The following is a 23,842-nucleotide window of genomic DNA, read 5'->3' as shown; positions in this document are numbered from 1 at the left end:
GATTTAAATGTCACTTGTCTTTATTCTTTCGATAGGTGTTTTATTGTTCATCTTGTACCCCGTAAACAGTTATTTACGTTTTAAGTAGTTGAAATTCTGTTGATTTTTATTTACTTCCGATTAGATTGATAATGATCGCGTTCAGATATAAATAATCCTATGGTCGCTGTAGTTTGAGTGATTTTAAGACGTACTACACAAAGATATGGTATCATTTTGAAATTATTGAAGGGGTTCATTATTATTATTAAGATTATTTATTAATTATAAGATTTACGATTACGTCAGTTGTGCCGGATCATTGTTACAAATTAGAAAAACCACCGATTTTGGTAATTACGTTTATATATTTTATACTTTCATTTGATAAAGTCGAATAAGTTTTCTTTTTCGATATTTTTGTGTAACGATGGTATGTTCGAAAAAGCAATTACAATTTTTTTTTATCATTATAAATATGAATAGAAAACCTGATCTTACGTAAGAAGCACAAAATAGCGGTAAACTAAATAAAGAAAAATTATATTATAAGTATTCGTATAAAATTAATGATATTTGTTTTTTCAGAATTCCAAACCAAGGTGATGTAAATACTTCTGCGTCCAACTTTGCACGTACACTGCTAGACGATAATGAATATCCAAAAGATCATATTGATAATTACATTAGTTGTTTGAATAATCAAGGACAAGAGGATTTTTTGAAGTGGTTAAAAGGAGATAAAAATTCAGCAAGAGAATTGATAGACAGATTTAACAAATATTATCAGAATCGAAGTGAAACACATCCAAATATCTCGGGAGATAAAACCGGAAGGTAAAAAGACATTAATTAATTATTAAATAATCTCTACGGGATTGCAATAAAAAAATCGTATGTCTTTTTCACAGAATCGAGCAGTGATGATAATGTAATACAAAGACATTTTTATTTAAAAAAAATGATAAACAATTGAACACGCTCAGGTTTAATTTAAGTACAGTCATAATCTTTAAGAAAAATAGGATAATCTCCAATTTTACAGCGCTTTTTCATCATCAGAGTATTACGTAAAATTTTGATTTACAACATATTTATTCATTAAAAATAGCATGTACGACTTTTACAAAATATATTAAAACATAATTAAATTTTTATGCTCTTCTAGATGGACTATATTTTACATAAAAACGGTATTAAGTTCAACTTTTTTTCAACTCGTAATTGTTTATTTAAGTTTCTTAACCGTTTCTCAACGCAGAAGCCATTTTTTTTAGCAAGCTTATATATTTAAAGAAAAATTGTTTTAAAATCGTGAGATTGTCTAAATATTCTGCTGTACAGAGTATTTCGTCGAATTCAGAATTATCCTTAAAATAAATGATTTTAATAGTTAAGCGTTATGTATTAGTCGTGTGGAGGAAACTTGGTTTTTGACCAGTGTCACTGAAATGGTCTTCAACTATGGTTTTCTGTATCCTTACACCAGGTGTAAAAGCACACATAGGTGTTAGACTTGTAAGACTAATCCTGTGTAATTTAATTTTAAACCAACATTGTTCCTCATCCTATAGATTATCGATCAAATGTGCTTCTATAGTTAACAATTTATGTCATTATTCTGTTTGAAATAATATTTTTACTTTCCAAATATATAAAAAGAATTACGAATATTAAATATTGTTTTATTTATCTATTAAATTTGTGATTTTTTTTATCTTTTAGTCCTCCTAACCATGTTATGGATTGTGAAAGCAGATTAGTAAGGTTTTTGTCCACCGCTGGTGTACCTCAAGACACTATAAATCATTTACTTCATAGTTTAACTGATAAAGGTTTGGCAGAATACGATAATTGGTCTTCACAATATCCAGATGACATGAAAGATTCGGTTGAAAAATTTAGCAAATATTATAAAGATCACATATTACCAGAATATCGCCAGGAAAAATTACCAATGAAAAAAAGGTAAGAAAAAGTATTTAATGATTAATGTATTTAAAAACCAAAACCTGATGTCCGGTTACTGATAGTCCAGTTGCATATTAATTCATGCTTATTCAAACTTAGAAGCTACTAATTATTACAAGATGCTACCGTTCTGCCGTGGAGGTAAGTTATAACGGTAGTGTCTATAGTATAATTATAAATCTGTAAGCTTTGTTATTAAATATAATAGTAACATTATCTATATTTTGAAATATAAGGGTCATTCGTATAATAATGTTACAAACTTCGTTATTTACAAAGAAAATCTTAAGACGAAACCTCGTGATTGCAAAGCCATTAATGATTTATCATCTGTAAGATATGGACATATGTCATGGACATATGAACATATTACAAGATGCTTTAAATATTATCTGCAAGTTTAAGGATAAGGGTCATTCGATTAATTATGATACAATCTTCTTTATTTACAATGAAAATTTTAAGATGAATCCTGGTATTTTCAAAGCCATTTAACATTTTCTTTAGTAAGAAAAATATACGTCTTGACCAACAATTTTACAATCTCATTGTTAAATTTTCTTATTCACAAACTGAATGAAAACTGAATGAATGAAATCTCATTACGAACAGCACCTTTTTTTGTCAATTACTCCTTTTAATACTTACGTTTACTTCAACATACTGTCTTATTTTATAATTTCAACGATAGTAATGAAGTTTTGAATACACTACCAAGTTATGAAAAACATTCTTTTTTTTTAATACATATATTAAAATATTTATTTCAAGAAAACTGATATTGGCTTCAGTATAGGAAGAGGTAGACTTTGCTCCTCAGGGAGGAATTATTTGGGCTTTCTATTGAAAACATTGCTGTGACGGGATTTCATTTCTATTGACACTGCGACGGGGTTTGTGTAGGGAATACTAAAAATTTAATTTCGAGGAGCGAGGAGGTCAGGGACAGCTCCGTACGGAGCTGCTGTTTACCCACGCTTGCACGTGTACAAGTTGGTGATGAAGTGCGGGGACTCTCGGGTCCCTGAGCTAAAAGACTGAGTCCCGGCGGGGCCCTCCTTTCGGGGGTGTCCCTGTTAGAGGCGAAGCACAAAGGACCGAGTCCCAGTTGCTGGTTTATGGAGGCCGGTAACGGCATAGCCGGGCCTTGCATTTCCCTCCTCTCGCGACTAGAGGCAAAGGCACCTTGCGGAACCGTGTTCATGCTTAATTGGAGGTCTGGTTCCGGGCGGCAGGGAAAAAAAAGCTTATCATCGTCACCACGCGTGCTTTAATGGGTGCCACCTGTGTCGTCCTTCCATGAGAGATTTTTTCAGCGTCCCACAGGAGCACACAGCCACGATGATACTGGTGGACCCTCGCCGCCCAACCCCGTAGGCTGGCTTTCACATCCAGACGTGGCTTTCACGAATAATACCCTATCCTCTGTCTTCTTTTTGCATATTATTTAGCAGAGCTTTGTATTTTAATTAGATTTTATTTTTTGATATCTATATTTATAATTCTTTTAATTATAGTCTTTATTTTTTAAATAAATAGATAAATTACTTCAATTTTTATTATAGAATATATAAAAAGTACAGTATAACCAATGTTATCAATTATAAGTATACAAATACTCTATTTTTCTGTGAAGGAATAAGTACAATACCTAATTTCATTAAATTAACCACTCATTCATATGGTTATAAAATATAAATCATATGAAACAAAAATATTTCATGGAATTTTTAAATTTTCGTTCGGTATGATTTGATAAATAATGAACAATAATGAACAAATACGGGTAAGAGGTAATTTTTATAAGTAATAAAGTTTATTATAAAACGTTGTAAAAGGAATGAAGGTATTATTGGTAAGGCAAAAATTAAATGCATTTTGGTGATGGTAAAATAATGAAGAATGCATTATTTTTACTTTAATCAAAAAAAAAATGCAAAAAATTCTAATTCCATAAATTCCCTGCAGATCTGAGCTGACATACTTTCTGTTATTAACGAGAGTATGGCAATTTAATTTTGTTTTTCTTAATAACATTTAAAAGTCCTTCATTTTAAAAATAAGTTCTCAATTTGTCATATAATATTTATTGATTTATTCCATTATATCAATAACAGAATTAGATCAATCAAAATTAAAACTATTTAAAAAAAAAGAAACATTGATTTTTTATTAAAAATGGGGAGAAATGGAACACGTATTTAGCTTTTGCCTTCCTATGCTGAAGTAAGATATTCCAAAGCATGGTAGGATCACTTATATTTTATCACATGTGACTACTATTCTCTTTGTCCAAATACAGGTTTGCTCTTTAGCTTTAAAAAAAAAACAACCTCTGATGCCGATTGATGTATAAAGTTTTTAATATTTTGTTACAAGTATAGCTGGGGGATTATTTTTGTCATAAATTTGAAGTCTATCGAAGGCTTCAAATTGATGACAGGCAACAAACTGATCGAATATAAATTACAAGTAACATTGATTAGATAACAAATTATCAGTGCAACAATAATCAGAAATAATTTTTTTAATTATTAAAATTTACTAAAACCATGTTGGTAAAGTAATGAACGTGTCGTTACTAAAACATAAATGCTGTATGCAATTAGCTGGAATTAAAGTGTAGACAATTTGCGTTGTTTTCATTTTCTTTAAAAAGCAATGGAAATAAATATTTTCAGTTTATTTTCCTAGAAATCAGACATTAGATAACTGGTATTCTTAGGAATAAGAATGCCGATTCCGGGAGTGACTATTTTATAATGTCAAATTATATGTAATCTTATGTTTAGGATAATAAAAAATTTTATTAGTTTAATTTGTAAAACAAATAAACTTTAATATTTTTCTGTTAGAAATCCCGAGGAACGTGGAAGAAATAATTCCCAATTAAACTTAAAAGACGTACCAATGAAAGAACATGAAGATCTAGAAGATTATGGAAATTATGTTAGAGCATGTTTGAACAATCAAGGCAAAGAATATTTCTCAAAATGGTTTAACGAAGATACTACATCAGCCAAAGATTTTTTTAATAAACTACACACATATTACCAGAATCGACCTTATAAAACAGGACAAGATAGAGAAAGGTATAAAAATATTATTAATTTTAATAACACTCTTGCATTTAATATGATTGTTTTAGTTATGATTTTACGTGATACAATTTGTTACTGTATAGTTTTTATATAAAATTATGTCAAATACTTTATACAACAAATTTTACTTTACAATTTTAATTTTAATTTTTACTTTATACAATATTATGTCAAATGATGTGGTTATTGAATTTCGCGGTGTTCCTTTTTACTATAGATGTTTATCACGTAGAATAGTCATAAGAAAAAGTTATAAATGCTGTGAGAATACGTTTTCAAAAATTTTATTTGCTTTAGGAGTTATTCTTTGTAAAATTCACATTAGATTATATATCTGAAATTGACATCAAGATTTTTAGGAAATAAAAACAATTCGTAAAAAAGAGAAAAGGAACGTTAATTTTAATCTAAATTAAGATAAATATATGTAATTCTTTTTTTTGTATTCAAAATAGTTATTGCAAATTAATTAAAACAATTTGAATTAAATTATTATATTTATTTTTTTAATATGTCCAAAAATTTTCTTAAAACGAAACTATTTGATTGTTGTTCTCCAACAGGAATTCTAATTATGAAACCGGTTTGAGAAATTTTCTTAGGAACTCTAATTTTCCGCAAGAATTTACAAATCAGTTAATAAAAGGTTTAACCGAAACTGGTATAAAAGAATTTTCGAATTGGTCATCAGAATATCCGAATGATATGGAAGATTCTGTTCTGAAATTAAATAATTTTTATAAGAATCCTCCACTACATGAATATTGGCAAAACAGACAAATCTTGAATAATGGGTAAGCGTAAATTTAATTAATAAATGTAGTTTAGTTAATAGTTTGGATTGCAAATTTTTTCTGGGCTTATTTTCATATTGTATAAATACTGTTTGAATAACTGTGCCTAAATGCACTTTCCATTATTTAGAACTTATGCCGCTGGATTATTAATGTATTTCAATAAATACCTTGTTAGTGTGATCGATTATATTTATATTATATGTAGTTTATAACAGGTTTAGTTACATTTAATTTATTTTCATTTTGTATTATTAATTAATTTCAAATTTTTGAGGTTAATTATGATATATATGTACAATATTTATATTTTAAGAAGTATTATATTAAAGTATTTTTTTTTAGACTCACATTTAAGTTACATCTGCAACATAACTGAATTAACTTTAAATACTTTTTTTTTTTAAGTGAATTAACTAATAATAGTGTAATAAAGACAAAATATATATTATAAAACAGCTGTTGAACTCAATTAGATTAACATATTTATTTGTTCATTAATAAGGAGGCATGAAACTGAACAGATACCAAGAAAAATTTATAAGATACATGATTTTCAAATCTTGAAAATTATGAATTTTGTTTGTTATATTTTTTCATCATGATAGAGAATGCAGATGATTATATTTTTTTAATCAGAAGGATGAAAGTTTGAGGGTATTAGATAAACTATTTCGTTTCATTTTTGGGGTGGAGTTTAAGAAATAGAAAGGTAAGATTAAAGAAATTAACTAAACAATTTTTTCTTTATTTTCAAAGTGTATAACTTGGAAATACTAAACTAGAAATTAGGATATTTTGAAGGAGTAATATTTTAATATTTGTTAATTATAAAATAAATATAATATGAATAAATATAGCTGATGAAAAAATTCAAGAGAGAAATACGTTACAGAGCTGTTTTTTTCCTATTTTTGGTTGCCTTCACAATAGAAATAATGGAATAGAATTTCAGAGGATTAAAAATTTGATTGCGGTCAATCAAGTGATTCATGAGGCATGTTCCAGCTACCTGCAGTTTTATACAGAGTTTGTAAAACACTCATAACATATACAGTGTTATGAGTGTGCATAAACACACTCATAAAACACATAAGTCCAACGAAATTCTCCCGGGACTTTATAACCTATTCTACTCGTGAAAATAATAGAAAAAGTTCATACAAACTTGTGTTCTAAAATATTTCCTTTGCAATTTTCGGCTAGAAAAAGATTTCGACCGGATTTGAGCTTCAACAGTAAAATAAGGTCGTAGTGAAATTTTAATAATTTTTTAAGGAGCTTAATTAGTGATCTCTTATGGTTTTTTTGCAAAAGTAATGAAATGTAGTAGAAATAACAAAGATGGACCACTGAATGTGAAAATAAGAACAGAAAAGATTATGGAGGTAGAAGAATTTTGTTATTTGGGAAGTAGAATTACTAAAGATGGACGAAGCAGGAGCGATATAAAATGCCGAATAGCACAAGCGAAACGAGCCTTCAGTAAGAAATATAATTTGTTTACATCAAAAATTAATGTAAATGTCAGGAAAAGATTTTTGAAAGTGTATGTTTGCAGTGTCGCTTTATATGGAAGTGAAACTTGGACGATCGAGTATCTGGGAAGAAAAGATTAGAAGCTTTTGAAATGCGGTGCTATAGGAGAATGTTAAAAATCAGATGGGTGGATAAAGTGACAAATGAAAAGGTATTGCGGCAAATAGATGAAGAAAGAAGCATTTGGAATAATATAGTTAAAAGAAGAGACAGACTTATAGGCCACATACTAAGGCAGCCTGGAATAGTAGCTTTAATATTGGAAGGACAGGTAGAAGAGAAAAATTGTGTTGGCAGGCCACGTTTGGAATATGTAAAACAAATTGTTAGGGATGTAGGATGTAGAGGGTATACTGAAATGAAACGACTAGCACTATATAGTGTGAATCTTGGAGAGCTGCATCAAACCAGTCAAATGACTGACTGAAGACAAAAAAATAAAAAAATATGGTTTTGACCTGAAAAATCGAATAATATAATTCCTAGAATAGTACTTGCAGTAGTCTTATGAAATCTGGAGTGAAAACCAATAAATTGGAGTAAAAACCCGTTTTTTCTTTCTTGTACGAAGTAAAGAAAGTAATATGAACGCGAAAAATTTGGGTTTCCAGATTTCAACGGAAATATCCATTTTGATCATCACTGAATCCATTTTGACTAGTTTCGGGGTGACGTTTTTACGATGTATGTATGTACGTATTTATATATCTTGCACAATTCAAAAACGATTAGGTGTAGGATATTGAAATTTTGGATTTAGGATTGTTGTAACATCTAGTTATGCACCTCCCATTTTTATTGCAATCGAGTGAACCAAAAGTGTCCAAAAAAGCCCGAAATCCAAACAAATTGAAATTTTATGTCTTTTTAACTGCAGTAACAAGCCGTCATTGAGAGATTTTCAACAATATATAATAAGTGGTACTTATTTTCATTGGGTCCAGAGTTATAGTCAAATAAAATTATAATTAATGAAACATTTGGATCTTAGGGGAAGGCTTCGAATAATACTTAATCTCCTTTTTTTTAATTTAAAAATATTGTTTTATTTGTAAAATAATTAACCTCTCATTCTAAAAAAAGTTTTAATATGAATAATGATTAGTAATAAAAAAATCAGAAGTTTGTAATGAAATAAAATTTTATGTAATTTTCATTAAATAAAAAGAAAATGTAATTGTAATTTAATAGGCGTACAAGGAAGTCATGTGTTGTCCACATTAGATTTTTATGTATGATGAACAATAACTTTATTAAAAGGGTGATAAATACTTAATAATTTTAAAGAAAACTTGTGGAAATTTAATTCCGAACAAGATGGTATAATATAAGTTGAATGAAACAAATAAAAATTAGAAAAATTCAAAGTTTAATAATAAACACATCATTGCTACGTTTATCAAAAAACTACTTACTTAATTTAAAGAAAAAACAAATTCTTTTTTCGTGACTTGAAAAATGTGTCAAAACAAAATTTACTATTAAAAATTGCCGTAAATATTAAAAAAAAACAAAAAAACTATAAATCAACAGAAATTACTTGAAAAATAATTTTTTTATTAATGAAAGATTCAACAAATTATTAAAAAATTATTATTTCAAAGTTGACAGTAAAATAACAACAGCTGATCAACAGTGCGCAATACTGTATCAGTGTTTAAATCATTCTGTAAGATACATTTAGTATATCGGATACTGTGAACTATGTCGACGTTAGCGAAGGTTTTCTGTTAATTTTAGTTTTTGAACGTGGTAGGTTTGCCATTGAAGTAATGACGTACTTATTTACAATACAGAATTCGCCGGTATAGTATTCATTTTAGCTTTGGGTATTGGTAATACTACAGTTGCTGCAGTAATATATGAAATAAGTTTCCAAATAACATTATTTCAGATCCCAAAACAATTTACGCGAATTTTCTCAATCTTCGGAAAACAGGTTCATTACGTGCATCCAACACGACCCTGTTATCGATGAAATTATTATCGATGCAGTTTAGTCATCACTAATGACGTTTTTCTGAGCTGATCAGATTTTCGATTAGATGGTTTGGAGGACACTTAAACAAAACAGGTTTTACCGTTATCATAAACGGCAAGTTCAACAGCTACACCCTGGATACGGTCCGCTTCACTTGGATCTCTGCAACTGATGGAATAAATCGACAAATCTACAAGTATGTTTTGTTTAACAATGAGGAAAATTTTACACGATATTGGGTCAACAATTTACCCAATGAGAAAAAATGAGCAGAAGTAAATACTCATGAAACTGTAAAAGGTAATTTTCAACACCGATTTAGCGTCAATGTATGATGAGGCCTTCTTTACAATCAGCTGTTCACATTACCTGGCCGCTTGAATACTTAGGTCTACTTGTTCTTTCTTCTAGAAGAATTGCCGGAGATGCTTGAAGATCATCCTTTCGCCTGAGATCCAATGTATTTCCAGCACGATGGTGCGCCTATCTGCTTCTCTTGGGCTGTTTCCATTGATCTAAATTATCATTTCCTTGAGAAATAGATTCATCGTGGATGCCCACATTTCTTACCAATAAGATCGTCTATTGGTGACGCAAAAATTTAACTTTTTTTAGATTTTTGTGTTTTGGGAACGATTGAAAAATATTTTACACATAATAAAATTATATTCTTGTGAGAAATTAATTATCCGCAGTATGGATAAGGCTGAGCAACTTAACGATGCCTTGAAAAACAATAAAGAGCAATAAAAGCAGTACAGAAGCGTACCAATAGAAATGTGCTGAAAATGGTGGGCTCATTTTTGAACATTTATTACAAACTGGTACTTGTAATGCACTTTAGTATATATATTGTTTCTAAATATTTTTTTTTTACTTCTCTCCCGGGTCAGATCCTGCAGTTAAGTATTATATAGCCCAGGGGAGTGTCCTTTACTCTAATGGGCCTCCTCGTCCCGGCCCGCAGGTCGGATCTCACTTTCCTCCGCCTCAAACCCCTAGAATATAATCCACCAGGCCCGGCTATGCCGTCCCTGGGTCCCCACTCCGAGAGCCGGGACTCGGTCTTTATGCCAATACCTCTAACTAGGCTCCCCCGAGGGGACCCCGAGTGGGGCATTCCCGTCGGGATTCGGTCTTTTTCGCTAGGGGGTTCGAGAGTCCCCGTGCCTCATCGCTACCGCCCACTCGTGCAAGCTCGTGCAAACGGCAGCTCCGCAGAGGGCTGTCCCTCATCCCCTAGCCTCCCGATCTTTCCCTGGCCACGAAGAACCCTGGCCACGAACCGTGCAATGGTGTCAAAGCTGTTAGGGCCCCACAACATGGTGGCGATGATAAAATTTGAATTTTTCAAACTTTATTTTTATTATACAATTTATCATAGATCACATTGTTCAAAATCAAATTATCTACAAGTTTTGTGTAAAGGTTTTACGTGTTTATCACCCATTTAACAAAGTTATTGTTCGTAAAAAAAAACACGGTTTTTTACCCTAATCTGTTAGTTCTTAATCCAAATTTCACAAAAACCACTGCAGTAGATCCAGGTCTAGGACCTGTTTTATTCGATATTTCACCTAAAACCCATATTGTCCCGTAATTACTACCTTAAAATTTTCAGTTCGACCTCATTTCACCGGGTAGCTGAAATCCCATCGAAATCTTTCACTAGCCATAACTCGCAAGCGAAACATTTTGGAACATACGTTTATATAAACATTTTACATATTTTCATGAGGCGAATAGGTTAGAAAAGTCTCGGTTGAACTTCGTGGTACTTTCTGTATATAAAGTCAAATAATTTCTAACATTTTGATTTTTCAGCTGTTATAATTATAAACAAATTTTTTTTTACATTACAGTATTCAAGAAACACGTATTACAAATAATTCTCCTCAATATCCAGAAGAATGGAAAGATCAACAGGCATTTAACGAATATTTTTTAAATTGTTTCAATGAACAAGGCAAAGATGACTTAACAAAATGGATTAAAGAAGACCCTACAGCATTAAAGGATTATTTGAGAAATTTTTATAAATATTTTGAAAATCGACCAGTAACATCAGGACAAGCAAATGAAAGGTAATATATAATTATTTATTTAAAACACTCTTTCATAAAAACATATTTTTTTTTACTGAGATCTATCAATTACATAATTATAAAAAATATATCAAATATCCTGCTAGTGGACTTTCCTAATTTCTTCTAGTAATATGGTTTAATCATTAAGAAATAAAGGTTCTCAATCAAAGTTGTTTATAATATTTGTTCGATAAAACATAAGAAAAATACTTTTTCTCTATTACTTCAAATCATATTTCGTTATATTGATAGATTTTACCTCCATGAAATTGATTTATTAAAGAACCGTATAGGCTAAACGTCAATTTCCTCAGTATTAAAAGAAACCCTTAATAAAATATAACTATTATATTTTTTATAGTGATAACAGAAACTGTTCAAATTCATTCGTCGTTATGCGTTCATCATAGCATTTAAACACTGAATTATACATTTTTTCCATTATAGTTTTTCCCGATTCATAAAATAAAGTGTTGAAGATTCCATTGAACAAAATATTGCAAGTCGTAAATCATATAAACGCGGAGGTTATCCAATATTTCCAAGTATTATATACTTCATTTAAGTGTTTGATGGTTATTACTAGTCTAACGGAAATCTTTCTAGTTTATATTTGAGTTCTTTTTTTTTAATAATTTCCGAAAAAATTGTTAGTTAATTTAATACGTCTACTTTGATTACTATCAGCTCTTTGTTACTTAAGACGATTCGAATTTTAATTTTATTCAAGTTATTCAAATGTGTGCGAAAAAGAAAGAAATCTTTTGTGAAACTTTTAAGTAAAGACAATAATGCGCTGATATTTCAATCAAAACTGAAGCATAAAATTTATTTTTCCTAAATAAAATTTAATAAAATTAGATTAAAATTATCTATCTCAAGGAAAAATAGTAATTATATTAACTGCTTACAATTAAATTTCCATCTGCTAAAGAATCTAATTAACTGGTTGTCAGTTTTGAAATTGATTTTATGACATATTGTGTATTTTTTTTTTAATGGAAGATGAAGCTCAGGTTGAAATAATATTCTGTGGACAGTATAAATAATGAAATAAAAATTCTGTGGACAAAATAAATAACGAAATAAAAATTCTGTGGACAAAGAAACTTATTCCAGAGTGCTAGAACCGTGACTGGAGAGGAAACACGGCCTCGTGGCGTACTACCTGTCACAATTTTTCTCGGGTCACGCAGGATTTGGTGTGTATTAATTAACACATGTTTAAAAGAAGGGAGCACCCAAATTGTGTGTACTGCGGTCAAGAGGACATTCCCTGTCACACGTTTTTTGAATATGCACGTTGGGAGAATCTAAATGCCAGATATAACAGAAAAGAGATTACCCAGGAAACTACAACAAAGTATATGTTGCGAGGTAAAGAGGAATGGCTGATAATAGAGAGAATCGTGGTTGAGGTTATACGAGCAAAGGAAATAGATTACAAGAAGTTGGAGGAATTACTTGAAGAAAAAAAAAGACCGAGACCCGGCTGCTGGGCCAGGGCCCGGGAACAGCATAGCAGGGCCCGGTGTCCCTGGCCTTAGCGTTTAAAGGCAGAGGCAAAATGAAAATAAGGAAAAGATCCTGAACCGGTGAGAGTCGACCTGCCATGTCAGACTTACTGCCGTTAGGTGGGGAGGCTCATTAGGGTCGCAAGGTCACTCCCCTGGGCTGAGTAATACTTGATTGTTGCGCCGTTCCAGGGAAGCAGAAAAACAAATAAACAAACAAAAAAAAAGGTTGAAATAATAATGATGTAAATTTCAGATAGTATAATGTCTTTGTTTAATTTAGTATTATTTATTAAAGTTTATTCAAGGTATTCATCCATCAATCAACTTGACTTTTTTTACACCGTGTTTCCAGTAGCAGATATTATTTTTGTTATATTTATTATTATTAATAACATTAACTGATAAAATATTATGCATTTGTCATAGATCAATCGATAATTTTAATTTTAAAAGTAAAATTATACCATAAAGTAGCAGTTTTTAAATTATTAAACAGGTAAGTCAAGGAGGGATATTTTTCCTGCAAAAAGAGCTAGAAATTTGAGAATTGACCGGTACCATTTAATAGTCTTCTTAAAGGATCCTTAATAATGTTTAGCAAGTACCATTTTTGTCGTTAAGTTCCAATTAAATGATTATTCTAGGGTATAATTAGGTGTGTGAGTATATATATTATATATTAATAATTACATGAAGTGAAACTTGGACGATCGGAGCACCTGACAAGAAAAGGTTAGAAGATTTTGAAATGTGATGTTATAGCACAATGTTAAAATTTAAATGGGTGGATAAAGTGACAAATAAAGAGGTGTTGCGGCAAATCGATGAAGAAAGAAGCGTTTGGAAAAATATAGTTAAAAACGAGACTGACTTATACGATACATATTAAGGCATTCTGGAAAAGTCGCTTAATATTGAAGGGACATGTAGATGGGAAAATGTTTGCAGGTAGCCAACATTTAGAACATGGTAAAACAAATTGTTAGGAATGTAGGGTGTAGGAGATACACCGACGAAATGAAACGACTGGCACTATTTAGGGAATCTTGGAGACCTGCATCAAACCAGTCAAGTGACTGAAGACAAAAAAAATATTACATGAATAAAAGATAAAAATAAAGAAATCAGTGATTTGTCTAGAACCAAGAAAGCTGCAGTAATTATCGGGAGAATTCCTAAGCATCATACGAATCAATCCATCATCCCAATCCCCGTAGGGGAAAACAACGTATTGTAACGATTCCGGTCACCACACCACCCCTCCGTTCCTTGCCTTGATGGGCTTTAACGGGAGTCGTCTTATAGACCATCAACTAATTATACCTTACAGTAATAAGCCAGGCCTCTGTTGGGATACCACCGATGTAAATGTTTACCGAGGCATTTACCACTGATGTAAATGCCATCGGTTTTTACATTTACATTGGTTAATTTTAACTCAGCTTTTGCCTTCGCTGCAGGCCTCGAATCAATCCATCAATAAAAATTTCCAAAACACATTTTATTTTTATATATAATTATATAAAATGAACATTAATAGTCCGAATTAGATCTTCGCCGAATAATATTAAATTCGATTACTTTAAAAACTGGTAGAGTATCACTCTACATAAAAACTTCTGCTGCATAGGTTTGTTTATTTGTGGTATGTACTCTCATTTATATTTTAGGTACAATTGGCGCACAGCGAACCAATGGTGGTGCGCTGGGCGGCTGCACGCGGCTCCCTCCACAAATCCTTCCGCTAAAAGCAGTCCGTTGTCAATTAATTTACAAATTAATTTCATTTCTAAGCATTGATTATTTTAATTTATATTTTAGATTTGTTGTTTTATTTATTTATTATAGTTATTATTTATTAATTTCATTTATTTTATTTATTTATTTTCATTAATAAAAGAAATGGATTTTTGTTCATATTTAGCAGTAAAAAAAGGAATCTTTATTTAGTAGGAGAGAGTAAATTGTGCGCAGCCCCCCGCCGCATCACGTAGTCCGCTCTGCGCCAATAGCAGCAGCTGGATTGGTAATTACAACCTCACACGAACACACATAAGACTAAACGAACAAGACAGCGTCCCCAGCCAACTCCCTGTTATCAATATGTTTAACGTTAAACATTATATTTCTATTAAAAAATAATCAATTCTACATCTACTCACTCTTAAGCCTATATTAAATATAAAACACCCAAATGTTCAGAAAAATATTCTCTACACACTTATATTTCACATTTAAGACTGTCACAAACATGACGATACGAACGCTTCGAGCGTCCAGGGACACAGCCTGCTGGCTATACGGTCCGGCTAGTTAAACATAAAAAAAATAATTAGTATTCACCTGATAACTAGAAATACATCAAAACATAAAGAAATATATTTTCTTTGTTATTCCTTAATTGATATATTTTTTTTTTTTTTAATTTTAGCATTTTAATGTTTAAACCTTAACCATAGGTACATACACATACATGTCAGATGTAAAGGAAATAATTTCATCACGTGAGAAGTCCCACAAATTTATTTCACGTTTGTAGGAGTCAAACTTGTCAGAAATATGTTAATAAGTAAGGCAAAGAAGTGCGCGTGCAATATCAAATTAGAATTTTTTTAATATAAAATTGGTATATTAAAGATAAAACTGACGAATGTTACTGTACCTACTATTTTAATAAATTTACCTTTAATTAAAATAATTTTTAGCCATTTACCAAAATCTTGGTAATGAATTAATTTTTTTTTAAATGGTTCTTTTTCAGCAATTGACCGGGTATAATTTAATATTTCATTGTATAGTTTTGTTTTTTTTTAATTAGTTAAATAAAAAAACCTGGAAGCTTGTATAGAAGAATGTGACAAAGAATTTTATTGCCTAGTAAAAAAAAAATCGAATAGAATTTTTCCCTGAACATTCTGAAAAACATTTCTTGGTTTTCTATTTTTGTTTAATACTTTTAAATTACTTTTTTAAAAATAGAATAAAAAGTTTTTAATTATTATGTTAGTAAAATGAAAATACTAATTACTTTTATATTTTTTTTCCTAACAGAATTTCTGATTATGAAACCAAATTGAAAAGTTTTCTTTTAAATACTCAAATTTCTCAAGATGTAATAGATCATTTAATTAATAGTTTAACTAATACGGGTATAATAGAATACTCGAATTGGTCATCGCAATATCCAAATGATATGAACGATTCTGTTCAAATATTAAATACTTATTACCAGAAACATCTTTTGCCTGAATATCACCAAAATAGACAATTCTTGAATAAACGGTAAGCGCAGATTTAATTAGTTAATATAGTTTTACGTAATAGTTTGGATTGTATAATTTTTTATTTGCATTATTTTATAGGAAGGTAGATTTAATATATAAATAGGTAAAATAATACATTAGATATAGTAGAGGATAAATTAATTTTCCATTTCTAAACTAATTAAATGTGGTTGTTACTTCATCCTGATTCTGAAATCCCTTAAGAAGTAATAAATCATTCTATTATTGGTTTAACCAATACTGATATGAATGAATAGTTGAATTTATCGTCAAAATTTTTGCATGATATATCCCGTATTATTTATTAAACTTAGGAATTTTTTGATGAATTTTTTAATTCGCATTTATTTGAAAATCAGGAAAATATAACACATTCATTAAAAGTTCAAGAGAAAATATCTAATTATTATAATATTTAACATAATTTTGTTTATGATTTTTGATTTTTGAATTTATTTTTTGGTCGTCATTTGAATGTTTTTATAATAATTTTCCTTTATTTTTCTTTTGTTCTAATCTGTTAATACAAAAAAAATATACACAAAATTTAATTCTTGAAGTTTAAATTATAAATTATCTACAGAATGACATAAAAATGTTTCGTTTTTTTTTAGGCGGTATCTTTCAAAAATTTCTATTTGGTTTAAAAAATTGTATATGTACTTATTTATAAAAGAATTTAATTTTAAAATTTAGTAATTTGATACATTAATAAATAAATAATTGAAAATACGAATAAACACAAAAAGTGACTACTCTAAAAAGAAGGAACTGGGGTGAATATTATAAAACTGATCGGAACTGACATTTTCCATTTGGATCGGATCAAATCAAGTAGTGTATTTGATGCTAAAGCCATAACGTCGGATTATATGGAAACAAATGATAGGTATCGATTTGGTAACTCTAGGAGGATAATTTATTAGGTTCTTTTTATTTTTCTTAGTTCTATCAGAGGTTGTTTTATGTTATGTTTTACAACAGTCAATTTTAATTTTTTGCTAAAGTTCAATATATTTCTGAGTAATGCAATATTCTTTTATATATTATGCAATATTGGTTATTATTGAACTATACAGGTTTTTGCCAGTTTATTAAGGATTTCATTAAAGATATACAAGAAGTAAAAACATTTTCAACATTTATTTATTTATTAACGTATGTAATGCTTAGATGAAAAAAAAAATGAATATCGTAAAAAAATGAAAAATAAAAGAAATTTATTTTTAAAAATCACAGCAATATCTTAAACGAAAAACTTTAGTTTTTATTTTATGATTAATTTTAAAACAGTAACTTTATTTTTATTTTTGTTTGCTAATTTCTTCTTAATATTTGAGAAATCTCCGATTATTTGGCTTCTCCTTTCCAAATGTCTTTGCCGATTACGGGCTTTACAGTACATGAGGCCTTTTCAGTCATGAGGTCTCTTCAGTCATTAACTGTGAAAAAATACATCCACTAAAGGCGCTGGGGTATGACTTGATCACCGGTCGGGTTCTCTAGGCACTACCTCGGCGTGAGATAAGCATGGTTAGTTTGATTTTTAATGTTATTGTCCGAATTGGTCATTTTCCTGGCCCACGGAAAATTTCACAGATAATTGTGATAGCAAAACCGGGTAAAGATCCGACATTTCTCGGATCTTATAGGCCTAACAGCCTGCTTCCTGTGCTCTCTAAGGTGTTCGAAAAACTCTTTTTGAGAAAACTGAAGCAGTTCCCAGACGATCAAATTCCGGCTCATCAATTTGGGTTTAGGGAGCAACATGCTGCTGTGAAGCAGACAAACAGGATTTTTAACGTTATAAATTTCCCTAGATGAGAAAAAGTACTGTTCAGCGGTTTTTCTCGATATCAGTCAGGCTTTTCACCAAGTTTGGCATGTAGGGTTTCTCTATAAAATGAAAACGTTTTTACTACGTGTTTTCTACGTAGTGCTACGTAGAATACAGGTGTTTTAAGGTTAAAAATGGAGGTATTGACGGATTTTTTCCTTATACAATTAGGGGGACCTCAATGAAGCGTTCTCGGACCCATTTTGTATGTTCTATTTACGGCTGACTTCCCAATTACGGTAGATACCACAGTTGCAATGTGTTGCACTGCAATTCCTGCTATCCACGAAAATCCGACTACTGCGTCTCATTTTATTCAAGATTATATCACTCTCCTCGAACCGTGGCTTACAAGTTGGAAAATAAACATAAATGAAACGAAATCAAAGCATTTCACATTCACACTTCGTAAGGCTCACTGTCCTGTTTATATCGTCAATGCTCCGATTCCAAAAAATCAAGACTAATGATTTGGGTTTTCATCTTGATGGACGACTTACTTGGACGAAACATATTACTTCTAAGCGAAAACAGTTGGATCTCAGGTTTAAACACATGTAATGGCTGATAGGACATAGATCTCGGCTTTCAGCAGAAAGTAAATTCTTGACTTGTAAATCCGTTTTGAAGCTTCTTTGGATATATAAGGACTTGAATTGTGGGGTACAGCGTGCAATCCAGTATTGACATACTTGATCGCTTCCAGACAAAAATACTGAGAAAAATGCTACACATACCCTGATACTTAAGTAATAATGCGTATAATGATCGTAAGTTGCGAACCGCTCGGCAGGAAATCTCTCTCTGGCCTACGACACCAAAATTGTTTCCATTGGTACCCGAATTATTTTGCAGTCAAATTATTGGACAACACGATCAGTGATTTTTCAAGATTGCTGAGGAACAACGTTCTTGGTTTGCCTTATCTTTTCTATTAGATGACTTTATGGTCTGGCTGTACGGAGTGCTCTTCTATTTAATTTCTTTCATTTCGTTGTTATGAACAACGAAAAATAATCAGACGTTTTTTTAAAGTGTAAACAAACGGAATTCACAGTTTCATTATAAAAAAAATATATATTACGAAACTTGGATATCTAATCCAGGACATAGAATTTACCATTAAAAATAATTATTTAGAGCAAGAGGGAATAATTTGTTTTTATCTGTATTTAAAATAATTTTTCGTACTTCTTATCAATTAAAAATTGATTAAGCATAGTTAAAACTCTATCTTAAGAGATAATAATAATAAATTTACTTATGTAAATTCGATCAAAGAATTTCGTGAAATTACTATATGGTTTATGTGAAAGTTATAATTAATGTCAAAATAATTTACTGTTTGTAGAAATTCAGAAGCACCAACCTCAAATAATTTTAAATTAAATTTAGCAAATATAATGATTAATGCAGAATATCCCAATGAATTTGTGAGTTTTGTTACTGACTGCCTGAATAATAAAGGGGAAGACGACTTTATAAAATTTATTATTAGAGATACTAAAGCAGCAGGTGATTATTTGAATAGTTATTATACATACTACCATCAACGAAATCTACCTCAGTCAAACGGACTAAAAATTGAAAGGTAAGTAGACAAATAAATATGTAACTTAATTTACAAAATATTTTTTTCTAGCCGAATTAAACTTTTTCAATTACAACGGGTGTAAATGATTGCAACAGATTAAAAGAGGAAAAAATTTATCACCCATACCTTCACAATACTGTATTAGATAAAATTATTAAAAAAATTTAATTAAATGAATTACAGAGGAATACGATCGGAAACCAAAAGAGAAGGGTGGGTTACAGTTACATTTTTAGCATTTACTGATGAATTAGGTTTAGTAGCGAGATTAGAAGATGCAATTCCAAAACTGATGGTCTTACAATTACAACTGAGGTTTACAAATTTTTTTTTTAATAAAAACTGGAATTATGGCAAATATTAAAACATTTCGACAAGAAAATAATTCATATCAAATTTGGAAATGTAAAAACAAGTAAAACCTTTAAATATTTAGAAGAAATAATCAACAATAATCGAACCGATAAATACTTAATTACAAACTAAATTGGAAAACTAGAATTTTTAACTAAAAATATCTGTAACGAAAAAAATTATTCATCAATTCCAAAATTAGTCATATAATTATAACGTGTCATTCTTTATGATATAGAAACAACTTATGAAAAAAATATTAAAAATAGAAAGGAGAGTCCTCAGAAAAATACTAGGTCTAAAAAGGGAAAAAATACTTAAAAATTAAGATCACATAAAAAAACTGATCAAAATTAAAATAATACATTAGAAACAGATTGCAGAAAAAGAAGATTAAGATGGACTTATGATGAGCATGAAAATGAATGGACTGATCAAAACAAATTTCGATAAAATTTAGAAATAAAAAACATATCAAGGTTACATCAAACAAGTGGAAATAGAAATGAGAATATTAGGTCTAATTAAGCCTAATTTTCTTGTACAATTTGAACATACCTGTAGAACAGAAAAAGCTCATTATAAGATTGGATTGAAGAAGATAAAAAAAAAAAAAAAATCAAAACAAATAAATGAATTCTCGGAAGAAGGAAGAAGAAGTCTAAAAATGTATACTTTTGATCCTTTGATGTCAAAAGTTAAATAAATTTATATCTTGTGAAAAAATGATAATAATGCATGAATTTTGGCAATGTAAGATTCATGATATATTAAATTTTCAAACAAAGAAAAAGAAAAAATATCATTTATAAACTCAAAGATTTTTCAAGATAAATGAAAGATATTTTTAATTTTTTATTACAGAACTAATGATAACAAATAAATAAACTTTGTATATAATTATCATACAAATTACACCAATAAAAATTTATGTATTCTTTAATTAAGAAGATAAAAAAAAAAATAAATATTATTAATTTTATTGATTTAGTTAGTAAAAATTGGTTCAGCAGCTTTTAAGATGAAAGTATTTGTGGAAGAACTTGCGAGAAGTTTTTCTTGTATTTACTCACCCGGATAATTCACAGTACAAGGCATTATTTTAACTAAGTAAGTAAGATTTAAAAATCCATAATTTCATTATCTAAAATATTTTTTTTGCGAAAAGTAGTCCATTTTTTATTGAATTAAAGTAGAATACATTAATTCAATAAAAAATGTTTAATTCATACATTCATTTGTTCATTCGGTTGAACAAAGCAACCGCATCAAGGAACTCCCACACGGTCCGACAATGCAGCTCTCGCTACATTGTTTATTCCTTTAGTCGTGGCGTGCCATTCTTGCTGCCACGCTTCCAGCGCGAGACTGTAAAATCCCCTCCGCAGGCAGGAGATGGGCAACTGTTCGAAATTTAGAACCGGTGCATTGAGATCACCGTTCCGCTCCGGTACAGGCTCGGCTCGAAACCGCATCCCAAATACCTCGGCCTCCCTGCTTCTTCGCAATTTACACATGACTTCCTTCGTGGTGGCAAACTTTAGATTCTACGTCGTTCTTATAAATCTATGATTGATCACAGGATTACCGGAATAAAATAAGTTATGATCAGCGATTTAAAACTGCAGCAAATCCTACTTAACGTCGAAACCAATTTAAATTTGTTGAATGAATGGAGCTTTTGCACAAATTTCACACGTTATTTTGTTTCTTCTTTTTATCTAACCCAGCGTTTCTTACAGTTACGAGAAGTGTACAGCAATATTCCAAAAATAGAAGATACACGTGAAAGATTGTATTATGAACTTTTTGAAGTGAAAAAGGAAAATATCAATTACAGAATTAATTACTTTCCTTGCTGTATTGATATTCTAATGAATAAAAGTACATTGGTTAGTGAATAAAGGATTCAAGTCATATTTTATTCCGTATTTTACTAACGAAACCTAAAATGAATCGATATTATTCGTTAAGAAGACCGCATTTTTTCAGAAGTGACTTGTGATTTATTTCAGCTCATCTACAACTTTTGGGAATGGATATTGTAAATAACAGACTACATATATTATACTTTAAATAAATTACACGAAAATTATTTTAAATGTTAAATAGTGTTAAAGAGAACAACAAACCAATTTCATAATTTTTTTTCAGTATTGTGAATAATTATAACAATGAAGATTATTTGAAAAGTGCGCTAATTAAATTTAATTTACCAGAAGTATTTATAAATAATTTTATTGATGGTCTAACCAAAAAGGGTGTAGACGAAAATATACTCTGGTTAACTTTAAATCAACCTGCTATGAAAAAATCTGTTGAAGATTTTATGAAAAATTTTATGAAAGAATTACAAATTGAAAATCAACGTCAACCAAATTTAGATGAAAACATCAAAGTGGATGGGTAAGAATAAAATTTATTTACATTTTATAATCAATTTCTTTAAAAAAAAAAACTTATAATTACTTTGTATTTTAATTTTCTTCAATTTAGTGTTTAACTAATGGGATGATGAGTGGTTACTTTTAGTTTCTTTAAAATAAATAGATTATTTGGAAATGTTTTAAACAGTAAACCTTTTAGTCGTTCTCTAGGAAATGATTGCTAATAGACTTATTTGTATATATAAATTTTTCTTTTTCTGGAATCTTAGCTCAATAGATATGCTGCAAAATTGAAAACGTGGCAATCAGTTTATAATTTTTTAGTCTTATTAACGGAATTATTATAATCCAAAGCTTGTTGCAATATAAAATTTATATAAAATAAAGATATCTCTATCGATGATAATTACAAAGAAATAGAAACAAAATAAAGTAACAAATATATAAACAAAATGATATAATAATTTTAGTCTTGTTAGATTCAAAATCAAAGCCTATAAAACTAATTAGGATTATGCCACCAGAGGTTTACGATTATTCGTCAACCAGTTATTTAGGATAATTTCAAAGTTGTTTTAATGTAAGCTTGTAGAAACGTTTATTATAAAAGTTTTTCAGTTTTTCCCAAAGGAAAATTTTTAATTAATTTCAGATAATGTTTAAATTAAATTGTTTTCCTGTAAATATTATAATTTATTTTTGTGGATAAAAACTAGCTTTCTAATTGGATGCACCCATTACAAAACAGCATTACCACTTAGCTAAATATTTCCAAATTTTTGGGTAAATCTTTTGTGAAATTTACCTGATGGTATCTCATTAGGGGAGAAAGATTGTAATATTGTAAAACAATCTTATCTCTTTTTTATATGTGTAAATTATTAATAAAACGAAATAATTATATTTGAATAGGAACTCAGAAACATCAAGTCCAAATAGTACAACGATGCGTCTTTCAAAGCTATTGTTTGATGCTGAATATCCAAATGAATTCATTAGATACTATATTAATTGTTTAAATGAAAAGGGTCAAAATGATTTTTTAAAGTTCATAAATGAAGATTATAAAGGAGCATACAATTATTTGAATAACCTGAATATGAATTATCATCAGGAAAATCAACCACAATCAAATGGAAGGAAAATTGAAAGGTAATATATATTTTTTTTAAATATTGTTTAGTATATTAATAATAATAATAATAATCTCTTTTCCACAAAATAAACAGATTACAAGTGAAAATAAAATTATTTATAGTTATAAATTCTTAATACATAATCTCAATAGATATACAACCAAACAGAACAAAAATAGAAGTAAAATAATAAAAGTAAATAATTATTACATAACATTGTCGAACTAGGTAGCCGATTTCGTAATAACTATATTAGGGGATACCATCCATTATTTTTAATT

The 23,842-nt window shown here is 29.6% G+C and overlaps 1 protein-coding gene across 1 annotated transcript in view; it reads left to right on the top strand.

Moving 5' to 3' along the window:
- The window catches only part of LOC142332483 (uncharacterized), a 45,721-nt gene that overhangs the window by 5,330 nt on the left and 16,549 nt on the right, over window positions 1-23,842 (top strand). The window contains exons 7-15 of the mRNA XM_075378933.1: window positions 568-816; window positions 1,705-1,947; window positions 4,806-5,042; window positions 5,615-5,845; window positions 11,228-11,449; window positions 16,021-16,251; window positions 19,442-19,681; window positions 22,193-22,444; window positions 23,338-23,577. Of these exons, the coding sequence (XP_075235048.1) occupies window positions 568-816; window positions 1,705-1,947; window positions 4,806-5,042; window positions 5,615-5,845; window positions 11,228-11,449; window positions 16,021-16,251; window positions 19,442-19,681; window positions 22,193-22,444; window positions 23,338-23,577 (2,145 nt within the window). The remainder of the gene's footprint in view (window positions 1-567; window positions 817-1,704; window positions 1,948-4,805; window positions 5,043-5,614; window positions 5,846-11,227; window positions 11,450-16,020; window positions 16,252-19,441; window positions 19,682-22,192; window positions 22,445-23,337; window positions 23,578-23,842) is intronic.

The sequence above is a fragment of the Lycorma delicatula genome, chromosome 11, assembly GCF_047948215.1.
Source record: "Lycorma delicatula isolate Av1 chromosome 11, ASM4794821v1, whole genome shotgun sequence".
Lineage (NCBI taxonomy): Eukaryota > Metazoa > Arthropoda > Insecta > Hemiptera > Fulgoridae > Lycorma > Lycorma delicatula.
The sequence above is the reverse complement of the archived record's forward strand: the minus strand, read 5'-3'. Positions and strand labels throughout refer to the sequence as shown.